At 41.1% G+C, this 16,140-nt stretch overlaps 1 protein-coding gene across 1 annotated transcript in view; it reads right to left on the bottom strand.

Moving 5' to 3' along the window:
- Positions 1 to 15,047, bottom strand: part of Slc38a11 (solute carrier family 38 member 11) — a 52,991-nt gene extending 37,944 nt beyond the window's left edge. The window contains exons 1-5 of the mRNA XM_021156695.3: positions 14,977 to 15,047; positions 14,439 to 14,559; positions 12,414 to 12,488; positions 9,114 to 9,248; positions 860 to 925 (exon numbers count right to left, since the gene is read on the bottom strand). Of these exons, the coding sequence (XP_021012354.1) occupies positions 860 to 925; positions 9,114 to 9,248; positions 12,414 to 12,488; positions 14,439 to 14,559; positions 14,977 to 15,015 (436 nt within the window). The 5' untranslated portion in view covers positions 15,016 to 15,047. The remainder of the gene's footprint in view (positions 1 to 859; positions 926 to 9,113; positions 9,249 to 12,413; positions 12,489 to 14,438; positions 14,560 to 14,976) is intronic.
- Positions 15,048 to 16,140: the final 1,093 nt, after the last annotated feature.

The raw sequence follows: 16,140 nt of genomic DNA, 5'->3' as shown, positions 1-16,140 counted from the left end.
ACATGACAGTGCTCAGGGAGGGTGTTGGATTCCCCTGGACCTGGATTTACAGATGGTTGTGAGCCACCATATAAGTGCTAGGAATTGGACCCTGGTCTTCTGCAAGAACAGCCGGTGCTCTTAACCAGGGAGCCATCTCTCCAGCCCCAATAGCCCCGAAGTCAGAAGGCAACCAGACACATGCCTCTGAATCACACTCATAACCAGGACATGATAACATAGCGAACAGGAAGAAGGTTTGTGATGCATGCACAATTGCCCCACAATGGAAACAATACAAACGTTCCTTAGCTGAGTGACACACTGGTTACTTTGTATTTCCACACTATGGAAAACTCCTAATAGAAATATCAATGGATTACTTATAGAGCCCCAGGGAGTGACAAATCTCATCTACATACAGCCCACTGAGTTTGAGAAGCAAGACTCAGAAAACTAAATGTTCTTTGGTGGCATTTCCTTGGTAATCTGAAAAAAAAAATGAAAAAGCAAAACTATAAAGAAATAAAATGGAAGTTTATGAAAATTAGCTTTTTTTTTTTTTTTTTTTGGACAGGGTTTTTCCATGTAGCCCTGGCTGTCCTGGAACTCACTTTATTGATCAGTGTGACTTGGAACTTGGAGAAAGTTGGAGTGTTGGAATTAGTAAAGCCATGCACCCCCATGTGCAGAGAAAAATAGAAACTCTTAAAAGCTAATATAGATCTGTGGCCTGGGATAGATGTGGATTATGGGAACTGCGAAGTCTGTGAGGTAGTGCAACCCTTCATCAAATATTTTACTTATAAATGTTTATAAATTACGTGATGGCTATGCAACATAAGCTTATGCAAATCAATCACATTTCATTTTTACCTACCTCCTGGGAGTCTTTGAAAAACTTTGCTCAAAGTATCTCCAGTTATTATGTTGTAACTTATCATAGCTGAAAACACAGGGACAAGAATGGTCATTGATAAGGCTGTAATATTTTATCTTGCATATTCTAAACAACGGAAGTTATTAGTTTTTAAATATTTACATATTTTAACAAGTATTTTATATACTTTCTAGTATGTGCAGATTAAGGATAACTTGACTGTTGATGTTTGTTCTGTTGCTGTGTATTGTAATGCTAAATTCTATACCCAAAGGTCTAGGACTATGAGTGATTTCTCGTGTTTACAAGCTTTTGTTGTGCAGACCTTGTTCCTTCATTTAAAACTATTGGTTAAATAAAATTGGCAGGGGGCTGGTGAGATGGCTCAGCAGTTAAAGCACTGACTGCCCTTCCAAAGGTCCTGAGTTCAAATCCCAGCAACCACATGGTTGCTCACAACTGTCTGTAATGAGATCTGACTCCTCTTCTGGAGTGTCTGAAGACAGCTACAGTGTACTTACTTAATAATAAGTAAGTAAGCTCTTCCGGTCAGAAAAGCACCGGGGTAGCGAGGGCGCAGGGTCGGCTGACACTCGCCAGCTACCCACAACACCCGCCACAGGATCTTAAGACTTCTGGTGAGTGGAACACAGCTTCTGCTCCAATCCAATTGCGCGCGGACCTGAGACTGCATTAGTTAGGGAAGCAGAAACCAGCCTGAGTAGGGCCACAGGCCTCATCCGGCCGGATCAGCGCCGGGGAAGCTAGAGCGCAGGGCTGCCTGACACCCGCCAGCTATCCACGACCCCCGCCACAGGATTTTGGGACTGCTGGTGAGTGGAACACAGCTTCTGCTCCAGTCCAATCACGCGGGACCTGAGACTGCTCTGGTTGGGGAGAGAGAAATCCGGCCTACATAGGGCCACAAGCCTCTTCCGCTCAGAAAAGCACCGAGGTAGCTAGGGCGCAGGGTCAGCTGACACTCGCCAGCTACCCACAACACCCGCCACAGGATCTTAAGACTTCTGGTGAGTGGAACACAGCTTCTGCTCCAATCCAATTGCGCGCGGGACCTGAGACTGCATTAGTTAGGGAAGCATAAAACCGGCCTGAGTAGGACCACAGGCCTCTTCCGGCTGGACCAGCACTGGGGTACCGCCAGCTACCCACGACCCCCGCCACAGGATTTTGAGACTGCTGGTGAGTGGAACACAGCTTCTGCTCCAATCTTTAAACAGTGACAACGATAACAACTAACCCCAGAGATTACCAGATGGCGAAAGGTAAACGTAATAATCTTACTAACAGAAACCAAGACCACTCACCATCATCAGAACCCAGCACCCCCACTTCGCCCAGTCCAGGGCACCCCAACACACCGGAAAAGCTAGACACGGATCTAAAAGCACATATCATGATGATGGTAGAGGACATCAAGAAGGACTTTAATAACTCACTTAAAGAATTACAGGAGAGCATGGCTAAAGAGTTACAAGTCCTTAAAGAAAAACAGGATAACACAATCAAACAGGTAGAAGTCCTTAAAGAAAAACAGGATAACACAATCAAACAGGTAGAAGTCCTTAATGAAAAACAGGAAAACACATCCAAACAGATGATGGAAATGAACAAAACCATACTAGACCTAAAAAGGGAAGTAGACACAATAAAGAAAACCCAAAATGAGGCAACACTGGAGATAGAAACCCTAGGAAAGAAATCTGGAACCATAGATACCAGCATCAGCAACAGAATACAAGAGATGGAAGAGAGAATCTCAGGTGCAGAAGATTCCATAGAGAACATCGGCACAACAATCAAGGAAAATGTAAAATGCAAAAAGATCCTAACTCAAAACATCCAAGAAATACAGGACACAATGAGAAGACCAAACCTACGGATAATAGGAGTGGATGAGAATGAAGATTTTCAACTCAAAGGACCAGCAAACATCTTCAACAAAATTATAGAAGAAAACTTCCCAAATCTAAAGAAAGAGATGCCCATGAACATACAAGAAGCCTACAGAACTCCAAATAGACTGGACCAGAAAAGAAATACCTCCCGACACATAATAATCAGAACAACAAATGCTCTAAATAAAGATAGAATACTAAAAGCAGTAAGAGAAAAAGGCCAAGTAACATATAAGGGCAAGCCTATCAGAATTACACCAGATTTTTCACCAGAGACTATGAAAGCCAGAAGATCCTGGACGGATGTTATACAGACACTAAAAGAACAAAAATTCGAGCCCAGGCTACTATACCCAGCCAAACTCTCAATTAACATAGATGGAGAAACCAAAGTATTCCACGACAAAACCAAATTCACACATTATCTCTCCACGAATCCAGCCCTTCAAAGGATAATAACAGAAAAAAACCAATACAAGGACAGGAACCACGCCCTAGAAACAACAAGAAGGTAATCCCTCAACAAACCTAAAAGAAGACAGCCACAAGAACAGAATGCCAACTTTAACAACAAAAATAACAGGAAACAACAATTACTTTTCCTTAATATCTCTTAATATCAATGGACTCAACTCCCCGATAAAAAGACATAGACTAACAAACTGGCTACACAAACAAGACCCAACATTTTGCTGCTTACAGGAAACTCATCTCAGAGAAAAAGATAGACACTACCTCAGAATGAAAGGCTGGAAAACAATTTTCCAAGCAAATGGTATGAAGAAACAAGCTGGAGTAGCCATTCTAATATCTGATAAGATTGACTTCCAACCCAAAGTCATTAAAAAAGACAGGGAGGGACACTTCATACTCATCAAAGGTAAAATCCTCCAAGAGGAACTATCAATCCTGAATATCTATGCTCCAAATACAAAGGCAGCCACATTCATTAAAGAAACTTTAGTAAATCTCAAAGCACACATTGCACCTCATACAATAATAGTGGGAGACTTCAACACACCACTTTCACCAATGGACAGATCATGGAAACAGAAACTAAACAGGGATACAGAGAAACTAAGAGAAATTATGAATCAAATGGATCTGGCAGATATCTACAGAACATTCTATCCTAAAACAAAAGGATATACCTTCTTCTCAGCACCTCATGGCACCTTCTCCAAAATTGACCACATAATTGGTCACAAAACAGGCCTCAACAGATACAAAAATATTGAAATTGTCCCATGCATCCTATCAGATCACCATGGACTAAAGCTGATCTTCAATAACAAAATAAATAATAGAAAGCCAACCTTCACGTGGAAACTGAACAACACTCTTCTCAATGATACCTTGGTCAAGGAAGGAATAAAGAAAGAAATTAAGGACTTTTTAGAGTTCAATGAAAATGAAGCCACAACATACCCAAACTTATGGGACGCAATGAAAGCATTTCTAAGAGGAAAACTCATAGCTCTGAGTGCCTCCAAAAGGAAACTAGAGAGAGCACACATTAGCAGCTTGACAACACACCTAAAAGCACTAGAACAAAAGGAAGCAAATTCACCCAAGAGGAGTAGACTGCAGGAAATAATCAATCTCAGGGGTGAAATCAACCAAGTGGAAACAAGAAAAACTATTCAAAGAATCAACCAATCAAGGAGCTGGTTCTTTGAGAAAATCAACAAGATAGATAAACCCTTAGCCAGACTCACTAGAGGGCACAGGGAAAGCATCCTAATTAACAAAATCAGAAATGAAAAAGGAGACATAACAACAGATCCTGAAGACATCCAAAACACCATCAGATCCTTCTACCAAAGGCTATACTCAACAAAACTGGAGAACCTGGATGAAATGGAGAAGTTCCTAGACAGACACCAGGTACCAAAGTTGAATCAAGATCAGGTTAATGATCTAAACAGCCCTATATCCCCCAAAGAAATAGAAGCAGTCATTAATAGTCTCCCAACTAAAAAAAGCCCAGGACCAGATGGGTTTAGTGCAGAGTTCTATCAGACCTTCAAAGAAGATCTAATCCCAGTTCTTCACAAACTATTCCACAAAATAGAAACAGAAGGTACTCTACCCAACTCATTCTATGAAGCCACAATTACTCTGATACCTAAACCACAAAAAGACCCAACAAAGATAGAAAACTTCAGACCAATATCCCTTATGAATATTGATGCAAAATCCTCAGTAAAGTTCTTGCTAACCGAATCCAAGAACACATCAAAACAATCATCCATCCTGACCAAGTAGGATTCATCCCAGGGATGCAGGGATGGTTCAATATACGGAAATCCATCAACGTAATCCAGTATATAAACAAACTCAAAGACAAAAACCACATGATCATCTCGTTAGATGCGGAAAAAGCATTTGACAAGATCCAACACCCATTCATGGAAAGATCAGGAATTCAAGGCCCATACCTAAACATGATAAAAGCAATCTACAGCAAACCAGTAGCCAACATCAAAGTAAATGGTGAGAAGCTTGAAGCAATCCCTCTAAAATCAGGGACTAGACAAGGCTGTCCACTTTCTCCATACCTATTCAACATTGTACTTGAAGTCCTAGCCAGAGCAATTCGACAACAAAAGGAGATCAAAGGGATACAAATTGGAAAAGATGAAGTCAAAATATCACTTTTTGCAGATGATATGATAGTATATATAAGTGACCCTAAAAATTCCACCAGAGAACTCCTAAGCCTGATAAACAGCTTCGGTGAAGTAGCTGGATATAAAATTAACTCAAACAAATCAATGGCCTTTCTCTACACAAAGAATAAACAGGCTGAGAAAGAAATTAGGGAAACAACACCCTTCTCAATAGTCACAAATAATATAAAATATCTTGGCGTGACTCTAACTAAGGAAGTGAACGATCTGTATGATAAAAACTTCAAGTCTCTGAAGAAAGAAATTCTAGAAGATCTCAGAAGATGGAAAGATCTCCCATGCTCATGGATTGGCAGGATCAACATTGTAAAAATGGCTATCTTGCCAAAAGCAATCTACAGATTCAATGCAATCCCCATCAAAATTCCAACTCAATTCTTCAACGAATTAGAAAGTGCAATCTGCAAATTCATCTGGAATAACAAAAAACCTAGGATAGCAAAAACTCTTCTCAAGGATAAAAGAACCTCTGGTGGAATCACCATGCCGGACCTAAAGCTCTACTACAGAGTAATTGTGATAAAAACTGCATGGTACTGGTATAGTGACAGACAAATAGACCAATGGAATAGAATTGAAGACCCAGAAATGAACCCACACACCTACGGTCACTTGATCTTCGACAAGGGAGCTAAAAACATCCAGTGGAAGAAAGACAGCATTTTCAACAAATGGTGCTGGCACAACTGGTTGTTAACATGTAGAAGAATGCGAATCGATCCATTCCTATCTCCTTGTACTAAGGTCAAGTCTAAGTGGATCAAGGAACTTCACATAAAACCAGAGACACTGAAACTTATAGAGGAGAAAGTGGGGAAAAGCCTTGAAGATATGGGCACAGGGGAAAAATTCCTGAATAGAACAGTAATGGCTTGTGCTGTAAGATCGAGAATTGACAAGTGGGACCTCATGAAACTACAAAGCTTCTGCAAGGCTAAAGACACCATCAATAAGACAAAAAAACCACCAACAGATTGGAAAAGGATCTGCACCTATCCTAAATCAGATAAGGGACTAATATCCAATATATATAAAGAACTCAAGAGACGATGCTGGGGCCTAGCAAACACAGGAGTGGATGTTCACAGTCAGCTATTGGATGTATCACAGGGCTCCCAGTGGAGAAGCTAGAGAAAGTACCCAAGGAGCTAAAGGGATCTGCAACCCTATTGTTGGAACAACATGATGTACTAACCAGAACCCCGGAGCTCTTGTCTCTAGCTGCATATGTATCGAAAGATGGCCTAGTCGGCCATCAATGGAAAGAGAGGCCCATTGGACTTGCAAACTTTATATGCCCCAATACAGGGGAATGCCAGGGCCAAAAGAATGGGAATGGGTGGGTAGGGAAGTGGGGGGCGCTACGGGGGACTTTTGGGATAGCATTGGAAATGTAATTGAGCAAAATATGTAATAAAAATATTTAAAAAATAATTAAGTAAGTAGATAAATAAATAAATAAATATTTTTATTAGATTTTTTTTCATTTACATTTCAAATGCTATCCCCTTTTCTAGTTTCCTCTCTAAAAATCCCCTATGCCCTTTCCCCTCCCCCTGCTCCCCAACCCACCAACTCCTGCTTCCTGGCCCTGGCATTCCTCTATACTGGGACATAGAATCTTAGCAAGACTAAGGACCTCTCCTCCCATTGATGGCTGACTAGGCCATCCTCTGCTAAATATGTAGCTAGAGACATGAGCTCTGGGGGAGCTGGTTAGTTCATATTGTTGTTCCTCCTATAGGGTTGCAGACCCCTTCAGCTCCTTGGGTACTTTCTCTAGCTCCTTCATTGGGGACCCTGTGTTCCATCCAATAGATGTCTGTTAGCATCCACTTCTGTATTTGCCAGGCACTGGCATAGCCTCACAGGAGACAGCTATATCACGGTCCTGTCAGAAAAATCTTGTTGACATATGCAATAGTGTCTGGGTTTGGTGGTTGTTTATGGGATGGGTCCCTGGGTGGGGCAGTCTCTGGATGGAGACCAAAGTGTGTATTTTGTTCCTTCTTGGAACGGGGAACAAAATATCCATGGAAGGAGTTACAGAGACAAAGTTTGGAGCTGAGACTGAAGGAAGGACCATCTACGATAAAGAAATCTTTAAAATAAATAAATAAAATTGACTACAGCCAATGACTGGAGAGATTAGAGATAGGTGGGTTTGGAGTGACCTGGTTGGGGGAGGGAAATGAGAAGAGGAGGAGGAAGGAGAGAGAGGCAGCTGCCATGAGGGTAGACTGAAGATGGATACATGGCCAGTAGAAACAGCAAGTACCTGGGGTACACCACTGAAGAGGTAGCCAGGTCAGCAGTTAGAAGAGTAAATTTGACCACCCAGTAATTGTCAAAACCAAATAAAATAACCATAGTCTGAGTCACATTTATTTGTAAGCTAGTCAGGGATAAGCTTAAATTGGTTGTATACACTTGATAGATTTACATCAGAGTGTCAACTTGAGCTTCAGGAAGATTCTCACTTTATAATTGGTTTATCCTAGAATCCTCTCAAGAATTGAGTTTGACACTCATTTAAAATGTGATTTATTTTGTTGTTGAAGGTTAGTCTGCAAACACTTTTTCAGGAACATATTGTGCTGCTTAAATTGAAATCAAATAACCATAGTAAAATTTAAAGGCACAACCCCCACCTCAAAATACCCTCAACTGAAATGCAGGCAGCATATTTTATATTTTTGTGGAAACATGTAGACTTACTCCAAGCTTCTTTGATTTTGATATAAAACATGAAGTCAACATTGAAATTCTCAAAGAATGAATAAGATGTTTTATAAATGAACTAAATTTGGTCATTCATTTATATGAACATTTTATCTATTTAAGAAGGAGTAGGGGCTGGTGAGATGGCTCAGTGGTTAAGAGCACCCGACTGCTCTTCCGAAGGTCCAGAGTTCAAATCCCAGCAACCACATGGTGGCTCACAACCATCCGCAATGAGATCTGGTGCCCTCTTCTGGAGTGTCTGAAGACAGCTACAGTGTACTTACATGTAATAAATAAATAAATCTTAAAAAAAAAAAAAAAAGAAGGAGTAGTCTGCTTTTCACAACTCTAGTACAAACATGGGTATACAACTCCCCCAAATCCTTATGTTTTCATAAAACAAAATAAAACGAAGATAACTGTATTAAGCCTTAAGAGAGACTTATTGTCATTCACTTTAAATCCCAAATCATTGTAGTTATACAATGTTTGTGTGCATTTGTGTGTGTATACAAGAATATATGTGTATGTACACATGCCTCTGTGTGCGTGCGTGTGTGTGTGTGTGTGTGTGTGTGTGTGAGTGTGAGTGACATTTTTGTGTGTATGTATGTATGTATGTATATTATATACTTATATATATTCTGATGACCGGGGTGGGGGGAGAGAATAGGACACGTAAGGAAAATCAAAAAAGTAACCAAATCCCCATTCATTTTAGAAAATATAGTCACAGAATAGGTTGAAAGTACCAGCAAATCAGAAAGAAAATAATTAATATGCAAACACTTAAATTAGACAACATTACCACTACTAATTTGATGACTCTCAAATGTCTATTAAAGCTACTGTTATTCATTCAAAAAAGACCATGCTGGTACCAAGTATTGTAGCATCTGTCTTCACAGCCATCTATCTTACCTATGAAAGGGTACATAAACTGTAGGGTAGAGAGCAGCAGGTACCCGGGAAAGCCAAAGGTCTTGTTAACCAAAGACTGGTAGGAGTCTGTTCCAGAGAGGGCTCCTCCTTTTATCAATAAAACTAGGGAGAAGTCTGTAGTGAAACAAAACAAAACACAAGTCACTTGATATAAAATGTATTTGGTTAAAGCATTTGATACAAAGCGTTTGCATGCCTCAACTGAATTGTCTTAGAAAACAAAGGATGCCCATGTAGCCCGGGCTGAGCTCAAACTTGCTATGCATCCATGGATGACTTTAAACTCCTCATCTCCCTGCCTCAGCCTCCTGAGTGCTGAGATTATAGGCAAGTGCCACCACGCTGGGACGTTGGAACATGGCCTGAGAATGGGATTGTGGGAGAACCTGTAAGAAGACACCAAGAAAACAAGAAAAGGGGCTCGAGACCTCAGTTTTCCTCAAAACTACAGAACTGCTCTTGGAATGTGCTCTCGTGCCCCTCCCGGGTGTAGCAGAGAGGAATGAGATTAGGAGTCTCCAAAACTCTTGCAGTAGGAGAACGACTAACATTTACTACCTGTTGATCTGAAGGCTTCATCAGAGGCTGTAGGAAAGCAAAGGAGGCTGGGTGTGATGCATACATACACATATATTCATGCATAAACACATGCACACACCTTGAACACTAGCACTTGCAAGGCAGTAGTGGGTAGATCTCTGTGAGTTTGAGGACAGCCTGGTCTATATAGCAAGTTCCAGGGCAACCAGGATATCACAGTGAGACCTAGTGACATATACATAGGCAAGAGAAAAACCATAGATGTCTGGAGATGTAGCTCAGTTGTTGAGTGCTTGTCTATCATATATAAACCTTGTGTGTGATCCTCAGCAACGTACAGACTAGGCTCGATGTCCCATGCCTGTAATCTCAGTACTCAGGAGGTGGAGGAAATAGAAAGCTCTTCTACCCAAGAGTCAGCCCCGAAATGAGATTTTTGTCTCAAAAGAAATCTAGAGATAAACCACCATTTAATTGTAGTGTTCCTAAGTAACTTCCATAGGGTCAAATGGCTAATAAGGACCACAGAGTTAAGGACACAGGATTTAAATGGGAACCTAACTTGAAGACTTAAGATTTTTAATTACTATGTTGTCCAATAGAGCCGTAGCTTTTAAAAACAAAGACTAATTCCATTAAAAAAAACAATTTTAGTGTTAATTTAAAAAAAAATTAGTATACTGTACTTGCAGATTTTGCTCTTCAAACATAAGAAAGGAAATGAATATATTGAGATATAAATTGTTTGGCTTTTGTGAAGGGAATCTTTGCTTGATTAAAATTCTTTAAGGATTTGGATGCTGATAGTAAGTGACGTGGTCAGTCATTACTCCTGAGAGTAAGCTTACAGTGCATGACTTTGGTGAGACTGTACATTGTGGGTAGGCCAGCAATGGAGCACGCTACTTCCATTATGATTTATTTAGATGTAATAGGATGTAGGTTTACCAAACTATTCATTTTCTTCCAACCCTGACACATGGGTGAGATGTTTAATTTTCTCTGCCTGCTGATTTATAATTATGTGTTTACAATACGCTAAAGCTAGGGTAATACACCTGGGTGGAAATTAAATATTTGTCAGCACTCACTGGGAAGCAGGAAATTAAAAAATGACCAGGCTTTTAAAGATACTTGTATTTGTATGCATAGATTAACGTTTCTATGCATATTCAGGCCTGGTCAGAGGAGCTGCGTTTTGCAGTGGGCGACAGTTGATGCATAGATTCCCAATTGAGGGCTTGACCCTAAGTGAGACATATTTACTGCCCCTTCTACAGTTCAGGAACATTGTAAAAAGGGAGCCGAAAAATGGAGGAGCCAGCAGGAGGGAAGGGGGCTATGAGACAGTGTCTTCTGCACACTACACATGCACTCATGAACACTTTACCACCTGCACAAGATAGGGGTCCATTATCACCCCATCATGCCCACTGGGGAGAGGCTCCTGAGACTCCACCCTTCCTTGTTAATGGTGGCTGGGCAGCAATGGAGGTTATCATTTTCTTCAGTGGTATAACCAATGGTAAGTTGTCCATGTTCAAATAATAACCCCTGCCTCTGCTCATGCAAGGTACTGTAGTTAAACTCAGTGGGACACACACACACACACACACACACACACACACTTACTTCATGGAATGACTGGATAAGGCAGAAGAAACAGGTGTGTCAAGGAGGGAGTCTTGGGTGGAGACTAGCAATGCCCCAGGATTGATGGTGTATCTCGGGAACCCCAAGTGTACCTCCCATTGCACTATGCCTTCCCTGTGGTTGAAACAAAGTTTGACTGGTTTTTGGACTGTTAACAGTAATTGCCTGAATCCCTTGTGAAACTAGGATTGGGGAAAGTGTATAAACTCATAGGAAGAGGGTTTCTTGAGGCCCAAGCCATAAGTTCAAAGAGGAGACAGTTGAGGGGTTTTCCACTAGTTGGTAAAAGGCTTCCATCTAGACTACCACTGATAACTGTTACCACAGCAAAAACAACAACAACAACAAACAAATATGTAAACAAAGCCCTGTGTATCTGTTAATGACTGCTGCTCTTTCACAGTGATCCTAAGTCAGAGAAAAGCTTTACAAAGTAAGCCGGTGGGATGGCGGGATTGGCTGGATTGAAAATTATAGCAAGGAGACCTGGTCTGAGTGCTGAACTTGCCTTTACCTGAGGAGTGGCAACCTGTGGTGACAACCTGTGGGTGAAGATGGATGTTGGATGAGCGGGGAGTAGAAGAGAAAGCAATCTGGAAGCAGCTTTCTGTTGTGCAGGAAGGCACTGGCAGACACAGCACACACGGGCAGCACTGGAGAGAAGGGGCTGGCCTTGCCAGCTGAACACCCAAACCCCCAGCATCACCTACATAAACACAGCCAACAATGGCTGCCAATCTGCATGCACCTGCCATATAGCTCTGCCTTGGGCACTGGGGGGTAGTGTCTTCTCAGCTGCCACCAGCCTTGGGAAACGACTTTCTCATCCACCAGGTTCTGCTTGAAGTGAAACAGCCACATGACCAGCTTTAAGCTTTGTGATATAGCGCTACTCTTACTAATCTGTTTAAAGGATTAGGGAGGAAAGCAAATGCAAATCTCCTCAGATGTGGTGCTTAAATTCCTTAGGACACTTTGATGCACTTCTTAATGAAGTAGGAAATCCAATTGCAGGATGTATTTGTGCAAGTGAAGAAGTCATTGCACAACTTAAGTTGCAGGGATATGCAGTTATATGCTACTTACCTGTGATGTATGAGACCAAGAATAAAAGCAGTATTCCCAAGGGAAATCCAGCTTGCTTCATTGAATAAGGCAATCCTGGAAAAACATAAAATGCCCCAACCTCACGTCAGAAAGGCATCTAGAAAATGCAAAAAGCTCTCACAATTCATATATAGAAGGTAAAATCAATTATATAAGTGATTTAAAAGTTGTGATGTGGGAATGGGGTAGTCCAGAATCAAATATCAGCATATTAGCACTTATTTCAGAATGGAATGTCATTAGCTTAAGGACCTGTCAAGAAAGCCAGAGCATGAGGTGACAGAAGAAGAATTAAAAAGCAGCACATGAAAACCTGATTCCAGTTCACACAGAAAATGCTCATCTCCGGGTGATGGTTAGTGCCCTGGACTCCTCGTAGAAGGACCACCCCTTCCCTCCATGCTGCTGTGGAAAGCACCAGGGCACAGCTGGAGGATCTTAGGGAAGACTGATTCCGGAGCCCAAATGGGGAAACCATGTAGAAAATAGAGAGCATGTGGAGGGACAGGAAAGCAAAGTGACTTTTTCTCAAGCGCAATGGGGTTTATAACATTATTTTTCACTGCTTTGTACATATGGGTCATTTTAGATTATAGACTATAAAATATCCAAAGTAATATAATTTAAGCACTTCTACCCAGAACATTTCTTTTTCAGGAAAAAAAAAACCAAAAAACAAAAACCTCTTTTAAATAATTCTGCTGAGGGCAGTGAAGGGGAACATTTTGACTTTGCTAAACTGGATTAGCCTGGAAAAGTTTTCACATCAGGAATTCTAGAATTCTGTCAGGTTGAACGCTCCATACTCCCTTGATACACGGAGACAGGGTTTTAGACAAGCATGTGTCCCTGCTCGCTTCTGCTTTACCTCAGGAACCTCCAAATTATTGTTCATTTAAAAAAATGTGTATGTGGATTAATGTAAAGCCAGAAATCACAGCATCTTGTGGGGAAAAAAAAGGAAATTAACCCAGGGGCTAGAGGGATGGCTCAGCAGTTAAGAGTGCTTGTTGCTCTTACCATATACCTATTTTCCAGCACCCACATGGTGACTCACATCCGTCCTGGAACTCTTGTTCCAGGTTATCACACACCCTCTACTGACCTCTGTGGGCACCAGGCATACCTGTGGTATATATACATGCAGGCAAAACACCTATACACGCACATAAAATGAAATAATAAATAAATAAAAATAAAAACAATCCATTTGATAAACTCATACTTTTAAGTAAATTAAAATCTGGAAAATTTATAGTTAAAGAGTTATATATTTGGTGTGTATTGCAGTAGATAGGTTCTTGTTTTCCTTGCCTTTTCTGAAATGGAATGTCTCCAGCTATAAAAAGAATAATAAACACTGGAAAATACTGCTTCTGTTAATGGAATGCAATAGCTTTTAAAGTTTTTACTTTTATAGAAGCTTGCCCTTGCTTCTAACTTGTTGGGATAACAGGGACTATTCTTACCAATTGTAAGCACTGCTGTAAATGAATTCTATTAATAACTAGATGTAAACAGTATTTCATAAGGTCATATTTTAAATTTAAGATCATATAGGTGCACAAGGAGATATTATCTAGTTTAATTTTCATAGGATTCTTAAAAGTCTCCCATTAAGCTTTTGTACACATAATATACGCAAGAATCTGCAAGTTTCACACTGACACTAAGATGGTTTTTGTAATACAGTCTGCTTCAGAAAGAAGAAACAAATGCATTTACTTGACATGATCCACTGACCAGGTAATCTATGAAAAGCCCATTTTCCCTGGCCCCTGTGCAGCCTCTCCCCCAACTGGAGGATGCTATTGTCTGATGTGGGGGAAACAGTGCATCTTCCGCATAAAGAGGACAGATCATTACTAGGATGGAAAAAAATATAAAAGCTTTTGTGGAAGAAAACCCCATTGAAGTTTTAGTGAAAGCTAGCATCATAATAACACTTTGAAAAACTTGTCTTTTTACTTCATAAACAGAACCAAGCAGACACGGGTGGCTTACCTATTATCCCAGATCCTATAACAGAGTTGACTACATTGAAAACAGCGGCAGACTGACTAGATTTCCCTCCGTGTTCATGTCCGGAGACCAGGCTTTCTCTGTCACTCGAGTCTGTCTCTCTCTATTTTAATAGATAAAATAACGATTTTACTAGTTTGAAAATGAAAAAAAGTCAGATAAATAAGCAACGCAGGATTCAAACATAGTAATGACATCAAGTTATGCCTATAGTGTTAACAATACGTCAATAAGCAGGGAAAAAAAAGAATGGCCAGCAATCCAAAGAACTTAAAGTCTATCCTTAACTCTTCATAAGTCTCCATGCTGTAGCTGCCCAACTGCTTTGACCCAACTCCAGAGTCTGTTAGGAATCTTTCATAGATTTTATGAAATTAAAGAAGTTATTGGTGTTATTGAAAAGTGTTTGCCAAATAGGTGTACGTCAGATTAAGTCAGATCTACCCCTTTTTGCCAAACCAAGATCCCAGCATGAAACTTAAGGAAGTTGTTGAGCTCTTGCCCTTGTTGCCAGTTTTACCTGTAGAGGACCCCTCAGCTGTGGCTGCTGATAGCTCATGTCTGAGTCTGCGCAAGGGCAGGTTCTGAAGCTCGGAAGCAGGCTCCCCCCTGGCCAAACTCCCCTGCAGGTTTTGCCTGCTCAAGTTCGCCAGCGAGATGGAGGGAGCCGGTGCAGCGGGTCCCTGGGTACTCTGGGCACTAGGCTGCCGCTCAGAGGTCTCCGCCTTCACGGGGCGGGGCGGGTGCACACTGCTCGCTGCTGCGGGTGAGGATGCTGGACATTTCTAACCCTGTAGCTCAGATTCCCCTCACTCAGGGTGCACCGCACTGATCTCTCTATCTAAAACTGCAAAAGTGCAACCTGTTCCTTCCACAGCGCGCGTTTTCCCTTGCTTCTCTCTCTGTTCCTATGCCAGAGTCTGAAGCCAGCTGAGAACCTAGCAACTCAGCAGCCCTCATCTCCACAGAGTGACATTTTTTACAGGGTGTTCCTCCCCCTACACCTCTTCTTGGATAGAAAAGGACTGTGAAATGTTAGAACTTTTATATTAAGTAGAATTTGGAAGCCTCATAAAGAAATAAACAGAAAGCAAAATACTACATAGAACACTGTGCTTCGGACTTTAGCCAGCTTGTTTGCTGTGCATGCCTTAGTCAAAGAGGCCCTGGAAACTTCCGAGAAGGAAAAATTAAGAGAAAGGCGCGATAGATTGATACTGTGGATTCAGGTTATGATCCTTTAAAAAGGGAAAGGGACAAGCAGGGGTCAACAAAGGGAGAGAACCTAGAATACCTAGGCTAGGAAGAACTTTAAATGAAATTTTCTATTTGTCCTTTTGTGTTAAACAGGATGAAACAGACTGGAAGATGGGCAGAGAACGTCCTCTGGGGCAATAAAATAATAATCCATAGATGCTAACGAAACGGAGAGGTTCTTTCTTTCTTTCTTTCTTTCTTTCTTTCTTTCTTTCTTTCTTTCTTTCTTTCTTTCTTTCTTTATCGTGACTATTTAACTATGAAAAAGAGTTTAAAATATACAGAAAACAAACAAACTGGGGCTTGGGGAGGTGACTTCGCGGGCACCTTGACATGAAAGCACGGAGACCAGAGTTTGGGTTCTCCAAACCCCTTGATTGACAGTTGAGTGTGATGGAGACCTGTCTCAGGGCAAGCTGGACATCTA

This window comes from Mus caroli, unplaced genomic scaffold, assembly GCF_978045245.1.
Source record: "Mus caroli unplaced genomic scaffold, Mus_caroli_1 scaffold_2, whole genome shotgun sequence".
Taxonomy (NCBI): domain Eukaryota; kingdom Metazoa; phylum Chordata; class Mammalia; order Rodentia; family Muridae; genus Mus; species Mus caroli.
The sequence above is the reverse complement of the archived record's forward strand: the minus strand, read 5'-3'. Positions and strand labels throughout refer to the sequence as shown.